Consider the following 24,581-nt stretch of genomic DNA (forward strand, 5'->3'; position numbering starts at 1 on the left):
GACGATGTTAACTTTGTTGGGGTGGCATAGGATTTTTGGTGTGAAAATTGTTATGAATTAAGTGCTGCAGAGAAGAAGGAAAATGTACAGAATCATGCTGATTGTGCAGCTTAGCTTCCTTGAGGTTGCAGTCTACTTCCCTTGTCTGTTGATCAAAGTGTAACTTTTAATTATGCTTCATATTTTTTATGTGGAGTTTCTGTTATTGCTGTGCCATATAGATCCCTTTAGACTGTGTCTTAAAGAAGGGTTGGTATGAGAGACATCCAAGCTAAACAATAATAGACAAGATTTGCAGGGGAAGCAGGTATATTTTTACTGACTTTTTATTATTAGCTTATTTGGAGCCTAGCTACCACAGTTGCCTACCTCAGTAAGAGTTTTAGCTTTCACTTAAGTTTTGGCAATCACCATTGTGAACATTCAGGAAAAACCTTAAGAAAACCTTAAAAATACACATTTTAAAACCTCAAAAATATAGAGAATAACATAGAGAAAAAAAGATAAGAGATAATTAAGGTTAACAGTTATTCTCAAATTTTAATTTTAGCTTGGTATTATGATTTTGGGATAATGAAGAATCCATCTTGTGATTTTTTTGAATGTGTCATTAATGCTGAAGTTTAATGTGAAAAAAGCAACAAGCGTCTTGTTCTTCCAATGCCATTACTAACTCCTTACTTCAGGTTTCTTTCTGAATTATTATGATTTTCAATGTTTAAATGAGAAAGGATAAATCTCTAAGAAAGGAGAAGGAGGTTGAGGAAATTTGAGTCCAAACTGAGGAGAATGTGAGCAAATTTTGGAGAACTACTCACTGGCACTGCCAAATGCAAGAAAAAATGGATGTTGCGTTTTGTTAATATCCCTTTTCAGTAGTGTCTAGGATTCTCTAATCCAATTTTGTGTTGTTGGAGGGAGATTTGAAGACGTGTCAATCTTGAGGTATTTCCTCTCTCAAGAGAGACTTGTTCAGGTAACTCAAGGTAAGTAATCATGACTTCTATACCGTTGAAATTAAATGGTCTCAATAACTGATTTGTCAGTCAACTGTAAACCGCAAAAACTGTTCAGTTTCAGATTGAAATTAAATTGCTCTCAAGTATTGTCATTTTTTTAATGCAGGTGCCAGAAAAGATTTAACAGAAGTTGAGAACAACATTTAATTTTTAATTAAATTCTATGTCTAAGTTTCTTTTTCTTAAAAAAAGAGTGAAGTGGCAACAACTCTTAAGTATTTTGAGTTAAAAGAACTACTTTCAACTTAGAAAATGCATATGTGTACTGTTAACCAGTGAAAAAATGATGGTAGGGAAGTAGTTTCTGGCAAAAACAGTTAACCTTTGAAGGAAAGGAGAAAAATAGTGGAGTAGTGGAAGAAAAAAGTGGAAGACAAACTTCTAGTTGTTATGTCTCTAGTTCACAGTGGAAGTGGTTCACGGCAAAAAAGGCACAACAAAGGCTACACTTGCAGAATATCTGAGTTTTCTAATGCTTTGTAAAGCCCAAGAAACTGCTGAAAGATGATGGTTTCTGACTGTCACAAGATAATTAAACTCACTGCAATTGTACTGAAATTTGTCCTTTGCTGTGATGGCAGAGTGTGTATGGGATATTTTGTGCTGTCTTTTTGCTGAAGAGTTGGCAGCTCAGAATACAAGGAAAAGGTTTTGGGATAGGTGCTATTATGCTGAGGCTGAAGTATTTCAACAGCCAGACAAAATGCATTTGTAATACTCTGACATTTATTCAGTCATCTTACCAGTTAACACCCTAATAGTTGAAACAGCGTGTAACAAAACACGACAACAGTTGGTGATGTGTGACCAGATATCACTGTGATCACAGATTTAGAAAAGACAAGCCAGAATAGTGAAAAAGTTAAAATTTTCACAGGCTAAGTATGAATTTACAGGTAGTGGTACTGCTTTTCAAAGCATTGACCAATACAGATGTTGAAAGTTACTGGAATCATCAAAGAAAACAGAGGTTAAAATGTACAATATTTTTTAAATTTGCTTTTTGATTTCTGTTTTCATAGGATGCGCTGTAATCAAATTTCCAGTATTCATCTTTCTTCTTGTACTACTAATTTCCCATACCTTTTAATAAATATAGGCAGCTGCATGGTTTCCATTTGTTTCTTCAGTCACTGACTTTCTTTTATTGGATAATATGCAAGTGAAAAGGGAAAGCACTGTCTTTTTCTTTTTTTTTTTTTCTTTCCAACGAAATTTTCATGTTACAGTCAAACAAGAATAAAAATCCTGAGCTGGAGTATGAAACTGGAAACTGCTTTGACACAATTAGAGATGACTACGGTGTAGTCTTTTAAATATTGTATAATTGTGTTATATTTAAGAGTTTATTTTTGTTTTCCATTACCAGGGAATATGAAAAACAACCCTGTTAATGGAAAAGAAAAATAAAGGTGAAATGATAAATTTCCTTGGGTAGTTTATGCTATATTTAAAAGGTGCTGCAAGATTACATAGAAGATTAAAAAGATAACTAATAGTACTGCATGGATATGCTGATACTTTAAGTTGTCTATAAATTGAAGTAGTGCTTGAATAATATTCCTTTATTTTCTGTCCATGGTAACCATGACAAATTAGCCCAAAACATTCACTGTCACTAGAGAACATAAATCTTTCTTTTCTAACATTTTTTCTTTATGCAATTAAAATAAACAGTTTTATTTCCTCTAAGCCCTTGTGAAATAGCCATTATGAATCAAACATTGAAAGTGTCACTCTCAAGCATGAAAGTCTCTGAACAATGTATATTTTGCTATATATTGAACATTTTCTGTAAGCTCCCATAAATAAATCCAGAAAATGTCAGTCCCTTCAGTACTACCTTCATTAAATCTGGAGCAGCTGTTGTTGAACTTGCATCCAAATGTATAATGGAGCCCTTGACATCCAAAACTCTTCAATGACTGACATATTATTGTAAGTCTTTGTAAACATGCATTTGTTCTGAAATAGGGCTAATTCTATCAAAACTGCAGGCTGATTGCTGCAGTGGAAAATGGAACTCTAAACCCATATGCTCTGGAATATGATTAATATTAAAGGAACTTGCATTAGCCTTTTGTGTTGGTTTTGGGGGAAGGGGAGGTGGTGTTGCTGGTGGATTGAGTATTCCACAGGGTGACAGAGTGGCAGAGAAGCTTGTTGTGATAATGTAGTAATTCCATAGAAGTTAATGTGATAACCTTTCCTAAAATCAGGGTGTTGCCATGACTTAAAATATTAATGCTGGAAAATTGTAATCCCCTCACATTTTTACAAGTTGAGTAGGGCCAAAACCAAACGTTATGTTTTGTCACTCTATTGGATGAAATTGTCTCTAGTTTTGTGTGTCATTGCTTTTCACTACTTGATTGATTGACTTGCTTTGAAGTCATGGAATCATGGAATGGTTTGGTTTGGAAGGGACCTTTAAGCTCTTCCAATTCCACTCTTCTGCTGTGGGGAGGGACACCTTCCACTATCCCAGGTTGCTTCAAGCCTCATTCAACCTGGCCTTGGACACTTCCAGGGATAGGGCAGCCACTGCTTCCCTGGGCAACTGTGCCAGGGCCTCACCACCCTCACGTGGAAGAATTCCTTCCCAATATCCAATATAAATCTTTCCTCTTTTAGTTTAAAACCCCTTCCCATTGTCCTGACACTACCTGGCCGTGTGAAAACTCCATCTCCTCTTTTATAAGCACTTTAGGTACTGGAATTGCCTCTAAAGTCTCCCTGGAGCCTTCTCCAGAGCAGAGGTGCTCCAGCCCTTGGATCATCTCTGTGGCCTGCACTGGACTCGCTCCAGCAACTCCATGTTTTCCTTGTGCTGAGGACTCCAGACCTGGATGCAGTACAGAATGTGTCTAGCATATGATTTCCCCATGTACAGGACGTGGACAGTTGCCCTGTCTGTTCAGAACAGCACGAACTGCTGTTTAACTGCTGAGACCACACGTTTCAACCATCCAGGCATCACCCTCTCCAAGAGTCCTTTGCAAAATCGCAGTCCTAAATGGTATGAAACCAAGTTAAGGAGAAAAAAAAAAGAAGAAAAGAATTGTGGAAGTAGAAAGTCTTCCTTTGAACAGAGAAGTGTTTTCTTTTTCAGTAGGATTGCAACTGTAGAGCTCAAGTTCTTAAGCGAGAGGGAATTGTTTCAGCTACTTCTCTAGCATTTAAACCTCCCAACTTCTGTGCCAAAAAGTGACTGATTTCTGGACAAGTCAGCCATCATAGTGAAGATTGTTTGATTTGTGTTATTGTTTGTTTTACTTCCAGCTTATTTAAATATAATGTTATATTTAACTATTGCTTCTAATTTATCAAGGAGGAAAGTGAGAGGAGTCGTCCTGTTTGGAGTTTGCTTTTCGCTTGCTATTTTTTAACTTGAGAACCAGTGGAAAGGAAAAGGAATCTTTGTAAATAAGAGTAGTATTACTGGTTTAGAAAATAGAGGCAATAATCATGACATGATAGAGAACTTATCTCATTCTTATAAATATATCTATCCTTAGCTACAATTAATGAAGTGAATTAGAAGAGCACTAACTATTCTGACCTCTTGCACAACCAAATCCTCCCAGTGGGTTTTGAAATACAGTATTTGTTTTCGTAGTAGTTATGATTTCGTCTCCTTTTGACGTGTGTTATCTTACGGTTCTGCAAAGAGCTGTCTTTCCTCCTGGGAGGAGCATGACAAAAGTGTTTTGTTCTCCATTGACGAGACCTGCCTCACAATGTAGGGGAAAGAGAATAATGTCCCTAAAAACAGTTTTGCAATTGCACAATTTTAGGTGCAGTTCTGTTACTTCTATAGAATACTACCCTAAAATATTAGTCTGTGAAACTTGTATGAAGGTGAGATATCAGCTAGTTCCTCAGACTTTGTTTAGTTGAGAACAACAGCCTTATTTCTTGTCTTGGATATATTGGTTATACTCTGTAATCTTCAGAGCTACAGAGGGTTTATTCAGTTGGTGGTGTGATTATTCAGATTGTACCGATGTATTCAGTTGGTAGTGTGACTCCATTCTTAGAACTGGCTGCATGAGACTTGTTCAGGGGTGGCATGGGTGGATTTTTTGGGGTAACTACCTTTAACTTCAGGTTTAAGAAAGAGAAACTGTGGATACTGTGACTTGTTTCTGTAGATGCAAAATACTGTTAATCAGCAGTAGTTGATTCTGTAAACACAAATGTTGGTTCTTAAGGTATCTTATATCTCTTAAGATCCTGCTCAGATTTACGTAGAGAAATGCGGAAATAGCTTAATTTGCTGTTTTTTGTCTTCCAAACATAAGTCCTTAGATGATGATACAACCTTTCTGATGAGAGTGTGAAAACTTGGTGAGGTGTTGTTAATTTTTCATTTTTGAGCAATTTCTAGTAACCTTTTTAACTCCCTTTCTCAATTCCACTTGTTTTGGAAGTAACAGATTCATAGTTCTTGGTGCAGGCATTTGGTATTTTGGATTAGTCCCCTGTCTCTGAGGAACCTGAACTTGCTGGAAGTTAAAGACTGGCAGATGGTGTGTGGAAAATTGCACTTGTTTTTAAAGTCATAATTCTGGATTGTAAAGGCCTAAGTATTTCCAGTTTATTTTGAAAGGTTAAACAGTGGAGGTTCCTTCATTTGCTGTGGAAGACAGCATTGCAGGTGGATTTCACCACACAAAGGTGATGAAATGATTATCAGACTGTTTTCCTTCTTGGAAATTTCCTCTCCGTGTTCAGTTAGCATGGTTGCTTTAATTTCCAACATACTGTTGCATGCCAGGAGATAAAAAGTAAAGACAATAAACATGTGCTTTTTCACATTTCAGTGTGCTCTGATGTAATGAATGTTAACAGAAATTTGGATAGTGGATACCTATTTTCCTTTGTTCCTTGATATTATTTTCAAGCAACATTTGCTGTGATTGCTCAGCATTGCTTTCCAGTGGCTAAAAGTAAGGGGAAGGAAATTATCTTGCAGTGTTAGGCATCCTTACTTAACTTTTGTTTATTTTAGTGATTGTTTAAGTCTTAGTCAGCCAAAAAAATCCAGCAAGCTCTGAGGTTGGTCTGAGTGGTGTTGGCTACTGAACAGGATGCTGGTCTTGCAGAACATGAAATAACATTCCTCAATTTGCAAGTCAGGCACAGGATAGGAAAATCTCCCCTCCTTTTTTAATTTTTTGTTTTTTCTTAATAAATTCTTATACCTTGGGGTTTGGCAGTGGAGAGCTGTCCCAGTCTGCTGTGCTACTGCTCTGGTTCATCTTTGGCTTGTGTTTGTGTGGGCTGGTGTAGTCACTTTGCACTGTTTACTTCCCAGTCTGGGCTGTTTCACACTACTGCTCATTCCAGCTCAGCTATGTAGGGCTTGAAAGCACAGCTCCCTTAAGCTTACAGCTCAGGATAAATAATCACATCTCATGTTTAAACTAGCTGTTCTACAGTGTGAAATGGCTTCTTTTCCAAAGTTTCTTCCTGCATATCCTTGTGTTTTGTGTGCACAAGATGGGATTTGCTTAAAGGAGCAGTTTCATAGGTCTTCCTTGTATATCCAGAAGAAAACCATTGTGTCACTCTAATGGGAAGCAATTTTAGGGATCAGTTTGTTAGTTTCAGTGGGTCTTTTCTGTTTCCTCAGCTAGGGATAGTGTTAGGTTTTATCTGGAGTCAGTAAGTTTTTGTAGGTCTGTGACTGACCATGCAGTGAAGCAGAGTGCTGAGAACCTCAGTGAAATTGTATTTGGTAACCTGGAGATAACTGTGTGCCCGTGGATAGTTCAGACCATGTAAGTACTTGCTTTATCTTGACCAAAAAAGAACCTATGTGAACATCTCACGACATTCCATGGTCTCACTGAGGAGTGTCCCTTTGACAGTAGAATATTGATACAAGTTAAATAAAAATTATAAAGTTAAGCTTTTTACTGTTGTCTCTGCATGCAGGCCTCTAGATTGGGTGCTTCTCTATGTAGGGTTGTCTTCCTGGGCAGGACACAGATCACCAAAACCAGAACCCAGCTCTGAAAATGGTGGAGTTCCCAGTGGTTCTTAACAGATGTTTTCTCTTTAGATCTTGTTTTGCCCATATATTAGAATAGTAATTTTTTAAATGCTGATAACTGCTGGTTGACATGTGACACTGAGAGACATTCTGAGCCTTTATCTTTGGCCATTGCTTGCATTTGTGCTGCGTATCTTGTTTTCCAACTTGTTGCTAACTGAAGTATAAGTTTATTGAGGGTTATTTTGTGACCATATTAAAAAGCACTGGCCCAAATACAGTTTCTTTAAGGTACTCCTCCACTGCTAGTATTTTACTATCCTATAGTAAATAAGATAACATTATCTTAGTAAGATATTATCTTAGCCTCTTAATAAGACAATGCATGTGCTTAAAAATCAAAAAAACAAAGCAAAAAACCAAAGCCAAGATGAAATTGAATAATGAAACAAACAAACAAAAAATTGTGGCACTTTCTGCTTCATAAGAGTTTTAATTCTTCTATTTCTATTGCTATAGATTTCAGAAAATCACTTTTGCACTGATTTGCTGCCATAGAAAAATGAAGAAAAGAAAATATAGGAATATAGCAGGCTTGAGCTAAGTGGATGCTTAAAAATCAAACCATAACAAATCATAAACTAAAGCCAAACAAACAAACAAACAAAAACTCCCAGAATTTTCTGATTCATAAGAGAGTTTTAATTCCTCCACCATGACTACCATAGATTTCAGAAAATTAGTGATTTCTCCCTTTTGCCCTGGTTTGCTGGCATGTAAAAATGAGTCAAATGAAATGTAGGAATGTAACACACTTAATCACTCTGTAAAATAAAGGACTCTTTTTCACTGGGTCACCTTTGGCCTGTGTTGTGCTGTGGAAATAAAATTATGTGGCTGCGGGTCCTGGTGACGTGGTTTTTTTTTGGTGCCTCATCTGAGCCACACCATGTTAATGTGTTGCAAAAACACTGCCTCTTGAAGTTGCCAGGCGTGCTCTGTGGAACCCTAACTGTGAGAATGGAATGGTTTCCTTCTCCCAGGATTGGCTTAAGAAAACATTGATTCTCTAAATACTCTGTAATGACAACTTTTGAAAATTGTATTACGTGGGAAATTAAAGAAAAAAAAGTAAATGTTTTGTTTGTGTTGCTAGCAACCACTTTGGTCTAACATTTTTATCTGTGGACTGTATTTCTTTTGCAGATGAGAATTTATAAGATTTCAGGGAAAATATTTTCTAATTGAATCCACTCCAGTTTTTGATCTCAGCAAAAATCTTCCTTTACGAAAAGGCATGTATTATATAATTGTGTTCATTTTAAGAATTAGGTAAGGAATTGGAGATAAGGGATTTTTTTTCCTTTAGGTAGACTCAGTTGATTATTAGATTATTTATTATTATTAGAACTTCATGAGGGTTTCTTGAATGCAAAACTTTTGATGCCTTTTATCATTTTAATAATCCATATGGAAAAATTACTGGCTGTAGTTGAGTTTGTAGTGCCCATGAATGGATCTAACATATCAGGTTTGTAATTAACTTGTATCAGTCAGTGTATGAAATTACATTTGGTCCCTCAGAAATGACGTGTGATCAGTTAGTGCTCTGAAATGGCCTTGACTTATGGAGTAAAAATGTTATATTTTAATTATTCTTACATGGTAGAACATAATGTAATATTTTTAACAGTAGTACTTAGTCTTAAATCCTCCTGTCATAATGAGTCTGGTTAGTGCCAGATTTGACAAACCTTAAATTAATTCCCAGAGCATAAACAAGACATAAACAAGTCCCAGGTGCTGGGACTTGTAGCTCTGGATCAAGTCACACAGTGATTCCTGAAGACATTTTGGAAAAAATGTCTTAAAGGATGAAATGTGGCCCATCAGTTTGGAGTTAAAGATGTGCTGCTCCTCCTCATGAACCTGTAAGAGGTTCAAATTCAAACTGTCATAATTCCATGTCAGAGCTGGGTTTGCTTCATGGGCCTGTGTTAGGGTGGTACCATCTGGCCAAACACACTTTACTGCTGTTGAAGGCAGTATTCTTGTGACAAAATAACAGGAAAAATGCTCTCCAGCAACCCACCTCCAACTAAATGAGAATCTCTGTTACCTGTAAAAATTTCTGTCCTTCTGCTACTAGAGCATTTTAAGTCCTTATAGTCTAAAACAAGTTTTGGTTGTCAAATTCCTACCTCTCTCACAGTGTTTTACAAGGAATTTTTTAAATACTCCTTTTTGGTTTTTTTTCAGGCTTACTTAAAATGAAGATGTTATGAAAGCAGCTACAACAAAGTAGATTCCTGCATGAAGGCAGAAAGGAGGTTCATTGAGGAGGGGTAGGAAGGCTTAGGTTCTGTGAACAGGATCTCACTCAGGGCTTATCTGTGGAGTAACTTATGGAGTGGGAGAAATCTTTTCCTGGTGATAAAGTTGAACAGTAAGAATAGGAACATAACTTTAGGCAGAGAGGATGCATTGCATTCCTGAACCGAAGCTGGTACTTCTTTTTTTCTTAGTTTCTATATGAAAATAAGATTTTGGCTTTTTGTTTGTTTGTTTCTTTAGGCTCTTGGATGGAAAGAAGTAATACTGTTCATATCTTGATAGTTTATAGAAGTGGTTATGTCCTTCTGTGTACAACACTGCTTGGAACTTTGGCTTTGCTGGAATTTTGTCATATCCAGTACATATATCTTGTGATGCATGGAGTATTTCCATTTCTATGGGTCGGGCACATCATGTGCAGATGTTCAGATTGCTCAGATTGGGTGCACAATCTTCAATCTCTTGGTTTTTTTTGACTGGGATAGAATAACTTCATTCAGTGAAGTTTTTATTTAGTAATTAGATGTTTGGATCTGAAAGGTTTTAGCATGTGGCTGTCAACATTCTGAAGGGATTTTTTTTTTTTTTTTAAAACAAAGGGCGAAATACCAACCTGCAAACAAGAAAATAGTTGCTCTAAATGCTGTGTTATTACTCACACTGGAAAATTATTTATAGTGCTTCGTTGGGAACACTTTTATATTTTGCCTTGGTCTAGGCATTATCTCATGCTTATTCACGTGGTTATACATTTACTTTCCAAGGAAAATTAAAAAAAGGAGTGTGCAATCCCGGAGCTCTTCACGGCATATTTGAGGGGAATCAGACTCAGATTACTGCAGAATCTTGGCATGTTAGTTCCAAGGGTGTATTCAAGAAGCACTTTATAGTTTCCATTACTTCCCAAACCTAAAGGTCAGTGTTTGAAGGGAAGTAGCTCCCAAGACAAATTGTCTTCGTATCTGACAATTATTACTCCAAACATTTCAGTTATGTTTTATTAAAGTTTTGGAAGAAAACTGCAGTCTGGGCTTCCCATGTAGGAACAGAATTGGTTGACAGGTAGTTTGAGAATACTTCTATTATGCAGCACATGATGTGGTGGTATTTTTTTTAATCTTGGAAGTATTAATCATTTATATTTTGTTACCTTGGAACCCTTACTGACAGTAATATCACAATCACTCTTGCAAGCCTTGCTTTTATGGGGATTTTTTTTTTTTTTTTTTTTTTTTTTTTTTTTTTTTTTTTTTTTTTTTTTTTTTTTTTTTTTTTTTTTTTTTTTTTTTTTTTTTTTTTTTTTTTTTTTTTTTTTTTTTTTTTTTTTTTTTTTTTTTTTTTTTTTTTTTTTTTTTTTTTTTTTGCTAGAAGCACAGTTATGTGGGTCTACCTTTCATAAAATTATTAGAAACTTTTCTGGTGTTTTTTTTAAGGCTTGCATTGCGCATTTTTCAGTGTTTCATTTTCATGCTACGTATACTTTGCAACTGTTCAGGAAAAGAGCTTCACGCTCCTACTTTAAACATTTTACTTAAATCAGCTTTGTTCTGGGATAATTTCTGACTTGGGAATCTGAACGTAAATGCAAAATATTTGCCAAAAAAAAAAAGAGCCAGTGGATTAAATTAAAAATCCTTGGCAGGCCTCCTTTCATACTTTTGAGAGGCTCAAGCCTCAAACACAAGTAAGTTGCTATGTATTAAGTTTGTGTACCGGTTGTTTTATAGTAATGGCCCATGTTCTGTTCTTAGCCTGTAGAAAATAAAATCTGATTTAAGCTGTCTTACAAGTCTTTCCCTCTGAAACCTAAATTAACATAGCTGTGAACTATTCATGTATTTAAGCCCCAAGACCCAAATCCAGATGTTATGTCTAGAAAGTATTGTGTTATTGCCACACTATAAGTTACATTAAAAAAACAGGGAGGAAAACAAGTTTAGATCTGAAAGTAAAGCTCATTTCCTAATTCATTTAGGGCAGGTTTTAAAAATAATAAAGAGTGCAAGTGTTCTACCCTGCTTCCTAAGGAAACAAAGCTTATGTGATTGTGCTGTGTGCCTTTGCTGACTGCCAGTCTGTTACCTCCTCCCCTCTCCCCCCAGTAACTTCTGAAACTCCTGGACAATTTCAAACAGATTTGACAGGAGTAAAGGCCTCAGAGATATCAAGTTCCTTCTAGTTTCATGGAAATAGGTGCCCGAATAGAGAAGAGAGACCCTATTCATATGCTTGCTTTGGAAAAAGCTGTGGAATGAGATCAACTGTATTATTAGACACTAGCAAATCCTCATGGGAGAGAGGAGTTATGAAGGCATTAAATAAGGGAAAAGCTCTGACTGGATGTCTCACCTTTCTAGACATGAGGGGATCCAGCACAAGAGTCATAACTATAGGAAACCAGCCTTCAGTAGTTCCATTGCTCACAGACCTGCTGCCTGTTCAGCGAGGTGGGGACATATCTGGTCATGCCTGGAGACACTGAATCGATGAAGAAAAAGATGAAAAAAATAAAAAAGATGAAAAAAATAAAAGACCTTTTAAGGATGTCCTGCTTCAGCTGTCTTTGTAAGCTCACTTCAGAGGCAGAGAAGTAGCAGGGAGTTGAATGGACAGTATTGCCTGAAGTACAGAAGGGAATGATAAAAGAGGAACGGTAGAAGAAGCTAAAGCATTTGGTTGTACACATAAAATGCAAACCTGACAGTTTTTGTGTGATGAAATAGTAATTTCATCTCAAATTCCATAAACACCTCAAATTGCTTGTTCTTCACATAGTCATCACTGTTATTACTGTTTGTGGAACTGTAGTGTATAGTTTCCCATTCTTTGTTGATTATTTGGAAAAGTAAGTAGTTCACCTGAAATTAATTAGTGCACCTGATTTTTATGGATTTTTACCTTTGGCTTTTTTACTCCAATTGCTTAGGTTTGGGGATTTTTGGGGTGATTTTTGTTGTTGTTGTTGTGTTTTGGGGGTTTTTTGGTTTTTTTTTGTCTGTGTGGTTTTATTGTTTGGCTTTCTTTGTGTGTGTATGGGGGGGGGTTAGGTTTTTTTTGTGAGGTTTTTAAATTTTTTGTGTGTGTGTGTTTGTTTTTTTTTTTTTGGGTGTGAAATGGTACAATTTATCCAATTACTGTGGGGAGAGAAAAATGGAAGGAACACCTAATGTTACAGATACTGAGTATTACTGCTGCAGTGCATTTTAGTGTTCAGTGTATTTATAATTTTAAGGGATTTAGTTGTACAGTGGTCAGAAAAATTAAGGGGGAAATTAGTGTCAGCTTTCTGTAGCTTAGCGCCTTGAGACATGGGCATTGGTGTAGTGCGAATGCTCTGCAGCTTTAGTCAGTTAATGCCATTTTTGGGTATGTATCTTTTTTACAAATATATGATTTGGCTCTTGGATGTGTGTATACATATACATACATTTATGTGTGTGTATATAAATATATATATGGGTTTAAGGTTAGAGGAGGAAATAATCTCATGAGTCAAAGTTTCTAGAGTAAGTTTGGGAAAATGGTTGCAAAGCATTTTAAGGCCATGAATCACAGCCTGGGTAGATCCTGACCAGACCATGTCACAGCTGTCAGAATTCAGTAGCTAAAGACCCTTTCAGCATGGGTGGGATTAAGCTTCACAGAAGTAGCTGATTGTGTAGATATGTGAAATATGATGTTTCTGAGGGAGTGTAAAGGTTAAACAAGGAAGTTTTCCAAAGGCTTTCAAGAAAGACATGCAGATATAATGCCTATTCATGAAAGAAATCCATTAGTTTCTTGCTCAGTAGGTGTCGTTGGTACTCTTGCCTGTCTACATGGCTCACTTTTTCTTTTTTAGGGGATATTTAAGAATTGTCAAATGTTCCTACTATTTTCCTTTACCATTTTTTATTCCAAAACTGTCTAAAGAACCAAGCCTCCTGAAATATATATAATGCCTGTATCCTTGTGATTCTTACACAGAGTAAATGTGAAGGGTTAAAGAAAGAAGTGAAACATGCAAATAGACTTATGTGACATTTGAAGATCATAAGGATTAAGTTCTATGTCTGTTTTCTGTGAATTCTCATGGTCTACTTTGTCGTGGTATATATTCAAAAATTACATGTATAGTTCTGGTTACCCGCCGTCAAGAAATGCAAAGTGAAATTGGGAGTAAGGCTGTATGATACGAGGGATGGAGAAACTCACATATATGTAGCCAAAGCTACACCAAGCTTTAGTTCAAAAGAAAAAACACTGACTGAGAAAACTATTTATTTATAAATTATGGAGTCTGAACACAGGAGGGGGGAGAAGAATGCCATAAGCTAGGGAACAGTGTCTGTCCAAGAGCTGGATATGTGTTGGGCATGTGTGTGTTTAGGAGGCCAATTAAGAAAAAATATCCCAAGGAGCTTTCCAGCTAGACTGCTGAGATTAAGAAACTTTCAAAATATTAAATTACTTCATGAAAGGGTTTATGTGAACTGGACATCTCCAGAGCCTCTTTCCCAGTCAAGGATTCTTTTAAGACCTTTCAGGATTGGAGTCTGCTTCCAGTTTGGAAGTTTGGCCAATGCTGAGCTTGATGAGGGAGGGAAGGAATAACTTGTAAGTGCAGAGTCTTCTTCATCCTTATTTCTACCTGCTTCCCTGTGACCCAGGTATTCTATCAAAAGGGAGACCTGAGACCACCTTCTGCAGTGTGTCTCGGTCCTTCTTAATCTGGTAACACACAGTGCCTCCTGCTGCAAACCTCATGGAGCAATGCTCCAGGGATATGGAATACTGAGGTTAGTGGGGTGTATGGAATACTGGATACTGGAGTTACCTCTGCACCTGAATTAAATGAAGTAAATTAAAATTGTGTGGGGATATTCCCAGACACAGAGGCCAAGTGATGGAGAAGAGTCTATGTCCATGCTGATAAACTCTCTGTAGTCTCCAGAAGGGGCTGCCTGCATGCGAAGTGACTCTTGGAAGTGGTCCCTGGAATGCTTCAACTCCTGCAGTATTCCTCTGAAGTGTCTGGTGAATTGGTCATTGGCACAGACAGAGGACAGTAATTAGTATGTTCTAGCACCTGATATGTTCCCAATTCCTCCTCATTTTACTGTACAGGTATAGCCTTCTTGCACTACAAACATTGAGGGGCCTAGAGGGCCGTGAATTAGGTGGATTTGAGGGTGTGGGAAACAGTGGAGCACTGTCCAAAAATACTTGGGAACCACTGACACAAACTAGTGAAACCAAGTGGAATTTCATTTCCAGTGGATGTGGAGCTAACATGATGGCAATTTTTGTGGAAGGTTTCTGCAGCCTGAAGTAAAAACCTGAGAAAAACAGCAATCACTTATGTCAGCTGTTTTGCTCTGGGATAGATGTAATGCCTTCGTCAAGAAATAAGTTTGTTTTGTTTTGTTTTGTTTTGTTTTTTTTTAAGAATGAAGTAATACTTTACTCATGAATAACATTTCAGGAGGGAAAGGCAAGCAGTGTAGAAAGGCAGGATTTTTATCTTAAACTTGTTTTTTTTGTAGTTGCTGATCATATTTTTATACTGTCTGATGTAACTTGCCAGATTTCTTGGCTTCCATGGTACTTTGTAATATTTTCTAACTTCCTAGAGTTTGCTGTTAGAAAAGCAACTTCTGCTTTCACGTTGTCATCACTGTATTGTGCAAGTCTCATTTCATTACTCATTTCATTACCACACCCAGGGATGTCATAGTTACTGTTGAATGATTTCCCTGGTGATAATAGTGGCACAGCTTTAAAAACTCAAGACCGCTCACTGATTGACTTAAGAAATAAAAGTGGTGTAATGCTTTCCATATTCAAGCTTGTAACAATACTTTCTTTGTGTAAGTGTCAGCATCATTCATTTGTAGGTCATATTCTTTAACCCTGTACATGAATTTTCATTAACATTTTCCTCTTTTAAATACTTGTTTATTTTAATAGTGAAAACTTACTTTTGTCAAAGTATTGATTCTACCTTATTTCAGAGTCTATGTGTATGTGAAGTAGGAGAGGTAGCTGATATTTAACTGGCAGTGGCAAAGCTGATTCTGGAAATCACAACCTATCTGCCTTTCGAGAGCCACAGTTCTCAGCTGAGGAAAGTTGCTGTATCTTACATGTGAGGGACATCTTCCTTTTAAATTAATTCCTTTTGAATTAAATTAATTTCAATTCAAGTAATTTGAATTAGCATGTTCAGTGCTGTCCTGAATGTTATGGCTGATCTCTAACTCTGTGGTTTCAAGTAGACAAGGGCATTGGTGGGTAATTTTAGGATAGTTCATCTGTACAGCTTCCAGTATCTTCTCCTGGCGGAGGAGTTCCAGGTGTAAATTTGTGTAAGCATTGATAAAATAAGTTGATAAAAAAAACCCCAAGACATTTTGTTTGGTTTGGCTCTAGTGATGATGAAGATGGAGTTTGAGTACAGAAAACATGCAGTTTTAGACTTTGAGGCTTTTATTCCTTAAAAACACCGTGGTTGCTCCTCCATCCTCTCTTGTTCCCTGTAGAAATCTGCTTTAGCCACAGCATGGAAGGACCAAGCTCTTACCTGAGAGGAGGTTGTAGCCAGGTGGGGGTCAGTCTCTTCTCCCAGGCAATCAGCAATAGGACAAGAGGGCACGGGTTTAAGCTCTGCCAGGGGAGGTTTAGGTTGGATATTAGAAACACGTTCTTTACAGAGAGAGTGATCAGGCATTGGAATGGCCTGCCCAGAGAGGTGGTGGTTTCACCGTCCCTGGAGGTTTTTAAGACGAGGCTGGATGTGGCACTGAGTTCCATGATCTGGTAATCACAGTGGAGTTGGATCAAGGGTTGGACTTGATGATCTCGGAGGTCTCTTCCAACCCAGTTAATTCTATGATTCTATGATTCTAAGGCTGAACTCTACCATCGGAATATCCCTGCCAGTGTCGCTCCCTCCTAGTGCAGGAGAGGCCTTGGAGCCTTGGAATTGCTGGAGCAAGTTCAGAGGAGGCCACTTTAAAGGGCATCTTCCTATTGAGACAGGATGAGAGAGTTGAGGTTGTTCAGCCTGGACAAGAGAAGGTTGTGTGGAGACCCCACAGTACCTTCCAAGATCTGAAGGGGCTATAGGGAAGCTGGAGAGGGGCTGTTTATCAGGAACTTGAACGTCAGGACAACGGGAATGGGTTCAAACTGACAAAGAGCAGGTTTAGATGAGATATGAAGGAAAAATTCCTGCCTATGAGGGTGGTGAGGCCCTGGCATAGGTTACCCAGAGCAGCTGTGGCTGCCCCATCCCTGGAAGTGTCCAAGGACAGGTTGGACGGGGCTTGGAGCAACCTGGGATAGTGGAAGGTGTCCCTTTCTGTGGCGTGGGGTGGCACTGGATGAGCTTTAAGGTCCTTTCCAGCCCTTATCATTCTGGGATTCTGTGCTTGGGACAGGGTGATGACATATAAAATTTGTTGTTGTTTGCGTCTGCAGGGTTTTCCTGCTTCATTGCAGGGGCCACAGCTGCTTTTGCAAACTGCAGGTCCCCACAGAGCCAGGAAGGGATGACACAGCTGCTCCAGGCTGGTGGGCTGCTCTGGAGTTTTTGTTTTCCTCTCGAATTCTCCTTTAATATTTCCCTGGTGAAAGGATGTTGCTTAGGCAATTCCTTGCAGGAGGCAGCATCTGTCTGCAAGGATCTAGGTGTTCCAAAGTGTGCTAATACAGCTTGAAATACCGTCTTGGAAACAAAGCACAGGGATCTCTGAGTCCTGAGGGGCAAGAAAAGTGGAAGTTGAGTGAAGTAAGTTAGAGGTGATTCTGTTACAGGCTGTAGGTTGACTTGTACAATTAGAGCTCCATCAGTTAGTTCACACACTAAGAATATTTTCATTTCAAAACCAGACCTAAGTACCTGTGTGATCTCTCTAAAAATTAGTTGTTAATTAATTTTCAAAACAGAGAAAGAAAAAGCATTTAATAGAAGAGACAGACACACACATGCACACAGCATATATATATGTTTATAGATAGATATATATAAATACACAAACACTGTATTCTTTCAGGACAAGAAACGACAAAATCTGTTTGAATATTTTTTCTACCTTGTGGAGGTGTAGAATCCCTTAAATATATTTTGGATTAAAAAGCACTGTTAGAAAGGATTGTTGGGATACTTAAGTAATACAGAGAGAAATCATGACCAGCAAAGCACATGAAATGAGAGTTCCCAGCATGATTTTTTTTTCTTCTAGACTAGTCTGTCACAATGAAAAATTGTTGTTATTGGAAATTAGCTCACTGTTAGTATTTAGCTTCAGATTCTACCTCAGAAGAGAGAGTGTGCAGGCATTGCTGTGTGAATGGCTCCTTCTTTCAGTGTATAACCTCTGGTAATTTTTGCCATGGGTATGATAACTCTCATTTTTAGTACAATATAGTAATGCAAAGATTATATAGCAGACACATAATATTTAATTCAAAAGTAAATTTTAATGCCTTTTTGGAATTAAGTCGTTTTCATGCAGCTTTGGAGTTTTCTGTGAAAACCATGTGTTGTCTCATATTTGAATAACTTTTATTTTCCTGTGTGAAGCACATGTTCCTGTAAGCATAAGTAAGTAGAAGAAAAATTACTAAAGAAGCTTTTCACTTCCTTCTGAAATATTTTGTGTCTTATGGTTGAGGTCACTTCTTTCTTCATCTGTAGAAGACAAAGAGTGGGCAGGGTGAGAGGTGACAGGAAAATGACATTTTTGTCATAAGCTTCTAATTCTTGTTTTTATTTCTTAAGCTTAAAATATGGTCCAGTGATACATGTTGACTGTGATTTCTGATAATTGGAACACAGTTTTCTAAGTGGCTCCCTGTTCATCTTTGTGTGTCTTTAAAAAACTAGCAATTTTAAAAAATCCCCACAAACAATAAAACAGATACTGAAGGGGAGCAGTGTGTCAGTCACAGTCAGTGTGTTGTCCCCTGGGACCTCTAGCAGAGTTGCTCCTTCTCTGTATAAATGAAGCGTTTAGTGCTTCAGTGTTTTACATAATGTTTTCTTGAATGATCTGAAAGAGGAAGCAGAAAGCACATTAGTTACATCTGCAGATGATACAGAGCCAGGAAGCCACAGCAGCTGTAAGAATGGTGAGAAATTTAAATTGATCTGGGGAGCAGCAACGTGCAGGAATTACAAGACTAACAAAAATTTAAAATTTACCATTACAAATTTACAAAATCACCTTGGAAACATGATCCAAACCAAAGATACCTTATGTGTCAGATTAGCTCAGTAAAGTGTTAATGATGTTTTCTTTCACTCCTGAAGTAAGCAAGGTCTGTTTACCGTGATATCCCACCCAGTTAACTCTTTGTTATGGTATCCTGATCTTCAACCACTTCTACTGAATCTTCCTAGAATTGTTTTCAGTGTCACTACTGTGGTTTCGGTGATGAAGGACAAATACTTAGGCTGTTTCTTGGTTTAAATGCAAAGAAAAACTAAGCAATATGTGGGAGAATTAATGCATCGCTTTTTAATGACTTTTTAATTCCCCTCCTCAACACTTAATTTGTAGAATTTTTGTTGAATTTTTTTAGTTGAATTTTATCTCAACCAGTGCTGCAATTTACATGTCTGTCTCAAATTCAGGAGGGAAGACACAGGAGAACATCTGTTTCATTTTGCAGAAACCTCATGGGTGTTTTTAATTTTTATTTGATTTTTGATCTCCTGCATAATAAACTTAAGCTTCCTAGTGATGGACTTACTTTGCTCACCTTTTGTGGCCCTCCTAGAAATGGTCCACACAGTGTCTTAGACACAGAAATCAGAGCAATGAAGCTTATTGTAAAAAAGCAGACAATAGTCAATTGCTTTGCATAAAGACTGAATTAAGGACTAAACTAAAGACTGTTTTGTGTTGGATTTGGACAGCTAGGAAGATGGGCAACCAAAATTTTCTGTGTCTCTGGTTTATTTGTAATTACATTTGCTTTTGAAATGTCTGATTTTTGTTTAGTGTGATTTTGGTTGGCAGTGGTACCAAGCTTTCAGCTGAAATCTATTGCTGCTCACTTTAACCTCTTTTTTAGGATTATGCATATTTTGTTCTTTTGTGCAGACAAAAATGTGATTATTTGTCCTGATTAAATGCATTTGTTTACTACCTTGTCTCGGTTGATTATATTAAAGCATAAGACAAAAGTGATATACTCTCCTTGCTATTTCTTTCACAGTACAAGTAGGAGATTGTGTTGCTGTTTTATCTGTGCTACTGTGTCTCTCTGTTTCTTTGGGCAGTATTCAAGTGTGCTGTGAAGTCTTTATCCTAATAGCGTGGTGGTGGCTTGCAAGTGATGAAAAACAGTTTCCTTTACGCAAATGTCCGCCTTTGTTAATGCTGTCAGACAGCAAGTGTGATTCAGGGGATACACGCCAATCTGTGGGTCACTGATAATGTAATCTAATTTCCAAAAATAAACTGAAAGCATCTTTTCATCTGCAGCCATCAGATGTATGTCAGCTGAAGACAACAACACGTTAGAGACAGTACATGTGAGTTTGCAGGAAAGATGTGTGGTTAATTGGAAATTAAACCTTTAGGTTTGTCACGTTTTCTGATAGACTGACCTTGCTGGAGAAGGTCATGATGGTATCATGTGTTGTTGGCAGATACTTCCACAGATAAAAGATCCAACTTGAAGGATTGTTACTTGTTTCAAACAATGCCTTTGAACTCTTTGTATGCAGTTCTGTTACCAGGCCTTTTTTCGGCAAAACTTTGTGTTAGTGAAATTTGATCTTAAAAAAGTATTAACAAACAATACACTTTTTTTTTTTTTTTATCATGTCTTTTTTTAGCTATTTTCCCTGCCTTCCCAAGTAAAAAGACGTGAAAAAGGAATGAAATGGCATTTCTGATTTTGATAGGTGAGGGGCCACAACACAGGCTAAACTCTTCCCTAGCGTGTACCACTTACATTTTTATATATTTTAAGATGTTATTGCTGTGTATTCAAGTTGAAAAGATGAGCAATAATTCTATTAATAGGGAGACGCAATGCTTTTGAAAAAAATTTATTTATGTCCGTCTTTTTGATAATTACAAGATGCAGGAGAGGATCTCTTCCATGTGCCCCTCACCAACTTGATGTTTCTGCAGGCATTTCCAACAGAGGCCAAGTAATTTAAATGCCTCTTTTTCTGAAAGATCTGCTTGTATTGTGGTTTAGAGCTGGCCAAAATCTGGGTTGTGTCATCCAGCCCACTCTGCATTTCTCAGGAGCTGCTCCCTCAGTTTTCTGCCAAGTCAGACAGTGGTGCTCCTGGAGGTGGAGAGGCTCAGAAAGCCCCATGAGTGTTGTGTAGGCTTTATCAGCTGCAGAAGTGTACCTTGAGGTAGCTCAGATTCCCCATTCTCTGCCCACTCCAGAGCACCAAAGCCAGGCCCTTCATTTCTGATTTGCTTTTCTTCAGATAACGTGTGACCCTCTTCAAGCAGTCTCAATATCCTTCTTCCATTGCCCCAAACTGAACTGCTGTGTTGGGTATTTGTGTATCTTCACCCAGCTTTGCACACTTACCGTTCAGCTGGTGCTGGTTTGTATGTATGGCTGAGCCATAAAAAAAACATAACAAAACCAACAGTTTTCTGTTCTTTCTCCCAGACATGGCAGAACAAATCTGTTCAGACCTCTTGTGTATCCTGAACGACATCCCTACTGCTGAAGAAATACAACAGTTCATTATAGATCCTGTCCTTTAGTCTCACTGAAATAACAAGGCTACCTATTTAATTGAAGGACTAATTTTATTGTTAAGAACTTGCTATCTGAACCCTGATTAGATATTATGTTAGATTAGCTGCATAAACTACAGAATGCCAGGATAACTTGGGGCTGGAAGGGACCTCTGGAGATCATCCAGTCCAACTCCCTTCCCAGTCATGATCACCTGGAGCGGTTAACACAAGAATGTGTTCAGGTGGGTTTGGAATGTTTCCAGACAGGGAGACTCCACACCCTCCCTGCACAGCTGTTCCAGGCTCTGCCACCTCCATGGAAAGAAGTTCTGCCTCATGTTGAGGGGTAACTTGATGTGTTTGAGTTTATGGCCTTTTTTCCTTGGTCTGTCCCTAGGCATCACTGAACAGAGTCTGGAACCATCCTCTGACATTTCTCAGTTCTCTGTATGACAAAGTGACTGTAAAGTATTAAAATTTATTGGAGCAAAGTTTTGCGATCCTTCCTGTGCAGTTGGGATAACTTGCTCTGTCCTTGTGTCCTAGTTCAGACTTGGCTCTGTGAGGCTGCAGGAGGTCTTGAGTCCAGATGAGGTGGTGAAGGAGCTCATTGGTTACTGCCTGGACAGCTTGGGAAAACTGCAGGCCAAAAATGAGCACCTGCAGAGAGAAAATGAAAGGCTTTTCAGCAACTGGAGTGACGCTGAGAGGAGGTGAGTTTCACAGGGGTTTCTCAGGTGACACTTGAGAAACTCACCAACAAGGTGAACACAAGATTTTATTCACATGGTGTCTGTTTCGAGCTCAGTTGCCCCCAGCCCATGTAGTTGTAAATCATCCTTTGTCAAGGATACAACTAATATTACAAGTCTGCATTTAAAGTTGATTTTAGCTTTATAAATTAAAACAAACAAACACTTAATTTCTCTTGAATCCTCTTCACTTTTGTTAGGACGCATTTCCCTTATTTATTAATAATTCTTAGCTCTAGGAGTTTAAATTATTTACATTTTTGAGTGGGAAATAAGTTGCCATTGCTTCAATCTGTTTGCCTTGTGGAAACAACCGGAGTTAGTGGTATTATGATGGCATGTGGTATTATGGGAAAAAATGCCAGAATTTCACAAGAGATTTTTATAATTGCTGTTGCTTTTATGATCTGAATTTTCTGTCACTCTGTAGCGAAGGAATCTGTGCTTGTTTCAACATAAAACTCCTAGCACAGAGAAGTCAAGATTTATCTTGTGTTTCTATAGCTTTACTTTAAAAAAAAAAAACATATTTAGAAAGATTGATGAAAGAATGTAGCTAATTGGCATTAATTTACCTTGAAAAAGAGACTTAAAGTTTTGTTTCCCTCTCATTAAAAAGAGTAACAATTTCTCCTGACAGTCTCCCTGACAGGCATAGGGCCTCCCTAAGTAGTGTTTTACTGCTTAACAGTGTAATTGAACAATAGTGTATTGTATAACCGGTGTTCTGTACTGCATTACATGCTGATGTGTAAGAAGCATTAGTACTTGTATCAATTTCCGTGGTGGGGTGGCACTTTTACAGAGTAACCCCAAAGAGAAGGCAGAAAAAAAGAAAAGAGAAATCATAGTTTCCTGACATACTTTGCTCTGAGAAGCTGTGAAAGCTGGTAGATTTCTTTGGCGTGTTTATAGTTTGAATAGATGAAACATGGTTTTTCAAAATAAACTCCAAAGATTTTATGGTCGCCACTCTTTGGCCATGTCTAATAAAGGCAGAAAAAAAAAATTTAAAAATAATTTTCACCCAAACAGTGGGTTTTTTTTTTGTTTGGGGTTTTAATTTGGTTTGGTTGTGTTGTGTTTTTTAAATTCTTTTTGCCACAGCCCAGTCTACTCTGTTGTCTCTGCTCTTTTGGCTCCAAAAGTAGGACCCAGTTTCTTGAAGCTGAACAAAGCTCTGCCTGTCTTTGTTCAGCAGGCTGGATTTCGGGATTTACATTCTGTATCACTCACGGTGTTGAGTGGTAAAACATCAAATGTAAAGCACGTGGTGTGGAGAATTGTGCTCCCGCCTTGCCTGTAGCTCAGGCATATCAACTCCACAGCCTCAGGCCCTGCAGTTCCCTGTGCTCAAAGTCTCTTTCCTCAGGACTTCATTAGAATTAAAACATTGCAGACAGACTTCTGAGGGCTGGTTTTATTCTGGTTGAGCATGGGGCAGTGGATGGAGTAATTCTATCATCCCATTTCCATTTCCCTGCTCCGATTTTTTTGACCATCAAGAGTTTTTGTGAGCAAGTGGGTGCCTGGGGGTGAGTGTGTGCATGCTTACCTCAGGGATATAGATGAGTTAAAATATCAGAGCAAAATAGCTGTTGTTTATATTTCATATAGACAGTTCAAGGCCAGAGTGGACAGGGATTGGAACAACCTGGTCTAATGGAAGGTGTCCCTGCCCATGGCAGATGGAGGGAACTGGATGAGCTTTAAGGTCCTTTCCAATCCAAACCAATCTGTGGTTCTGTAGTAATTGGGGTGATAAATTTTAATTGTAATAATCTGTAGCAAAATAATCCATTGAACAATAACAGTTAAATTTCTGATTCAGGCGTGGTATGTATTTTTTGTTCAAACATCTAAAATTGGTATAGACAAGCCAAATTCAAAATAACTCTTATTTATGTTGTGGTCAACTGCAATGACAGTATATTTAAACCTCAAATAGCTTATAAAAATGCAAGCTAGGTACTTTGGTGCTTGAAACAGACTCTTCAGCATTAGCTCATCAGGATTCCATACCATTGCCAGTGCTGTGGGAAGGGTGACTCTGAAATGCAATGGAGCAGTGCCATGAGATCCAGGAATTATTTTAGAGCCCTGAGAACAGGGGTGAATAGCAGAGACGTTGAATTCTTTTTTTCTTAGTGTTGGATTGTGGACAGTGCCACTAATAATTAAATAAGTGCCAGTAAGTTACTCAGTTCGCATTGACCTCTCTGAATTGTGTGGGATTGCTCTGCATTTAGGCAGCACTTAAAAGAGCTTGGTTTTCTTTATTTATTTTTTGTCACAGGGGCTGGTTTCACTGGGCTGTGCAAGCCTCTTGATGCCTGTCAGCCTGGGTGCTTTTGGCACATTAAAAGCATTGTGCTCACACAGCAGAGAGATCTGAGGATGCACAAATTAAAAAGCACTGCTCTAGCCATTAACATCCATTTATTTTACCATGCTCGAAAGTTGTCTTTGAGATGAGCAGCTCCTCTCTTTGGCCTGGGGAGATGGTATTTCAGGGAGGCAAATCACACATAGGTAGCAGCGTGTGGCGAATTACAATTAAATTTTTTATTTGTAATTTGTGAGGTAATGGAATGAAACCCAGACAGCTCTGCTTGGTGGTCATGTAATTCAGGTGATTCAGTGAATCCTAACAGCTCCACAGAGCCACCCCACCTACATAATTAGTGCATCCTTGATCCCAAGCAGCAGAGGATTGTTGCTTTTTTACTGCTTAGTTTTCAAGTACCAGATATGCCATATAATA

General features: G+C 38.0%; 1 protein-coding gene across 7 annotated transcripts in view; it reads left to right on the forward strand.

Annotated features, from left to right (window-relative positions):
* The window catches only part of XRCC4 (X-ray repair cross complementing 4), a 148,549-nt gene that overhangs the window by 34,377 nt on the left and 89,591 nt on the right, over window positions 1–24,581 (forward strand). For all 7 annotated transcript variants that reach the window (XM_027881200.1, XM_027881209.1, XM_027881231.1 and 4 more), the window contains one exon: window positions 21,612–21,778. In XM_027881200.1, coding sequence (XP_027737001.1) covers window positions 21,612–21,778 — 167 coding nt within the window. The remainder of the gene's footprint in view (window positions 1–21,611; window positions 21,779–24,581) is intronic.

This window comes from Empidonax traillii, unplaced genomic scaffold (assembly GCF_003031625.1).
Source record: "Empidonax traillii isolate 1590-97213 ecotype Southwest subspecies unplaced genomic scaffold, ASM303162v1 scaffold6:size4315531, whole genome shotgun sequence".
NCBI classification, from domain to species: domain Eukaryota; kingdom Metazoa; phylum Chordata; class Aves; order Passeriformes; family Tyrannidae; genus Empidonax; species Empidonax traillii.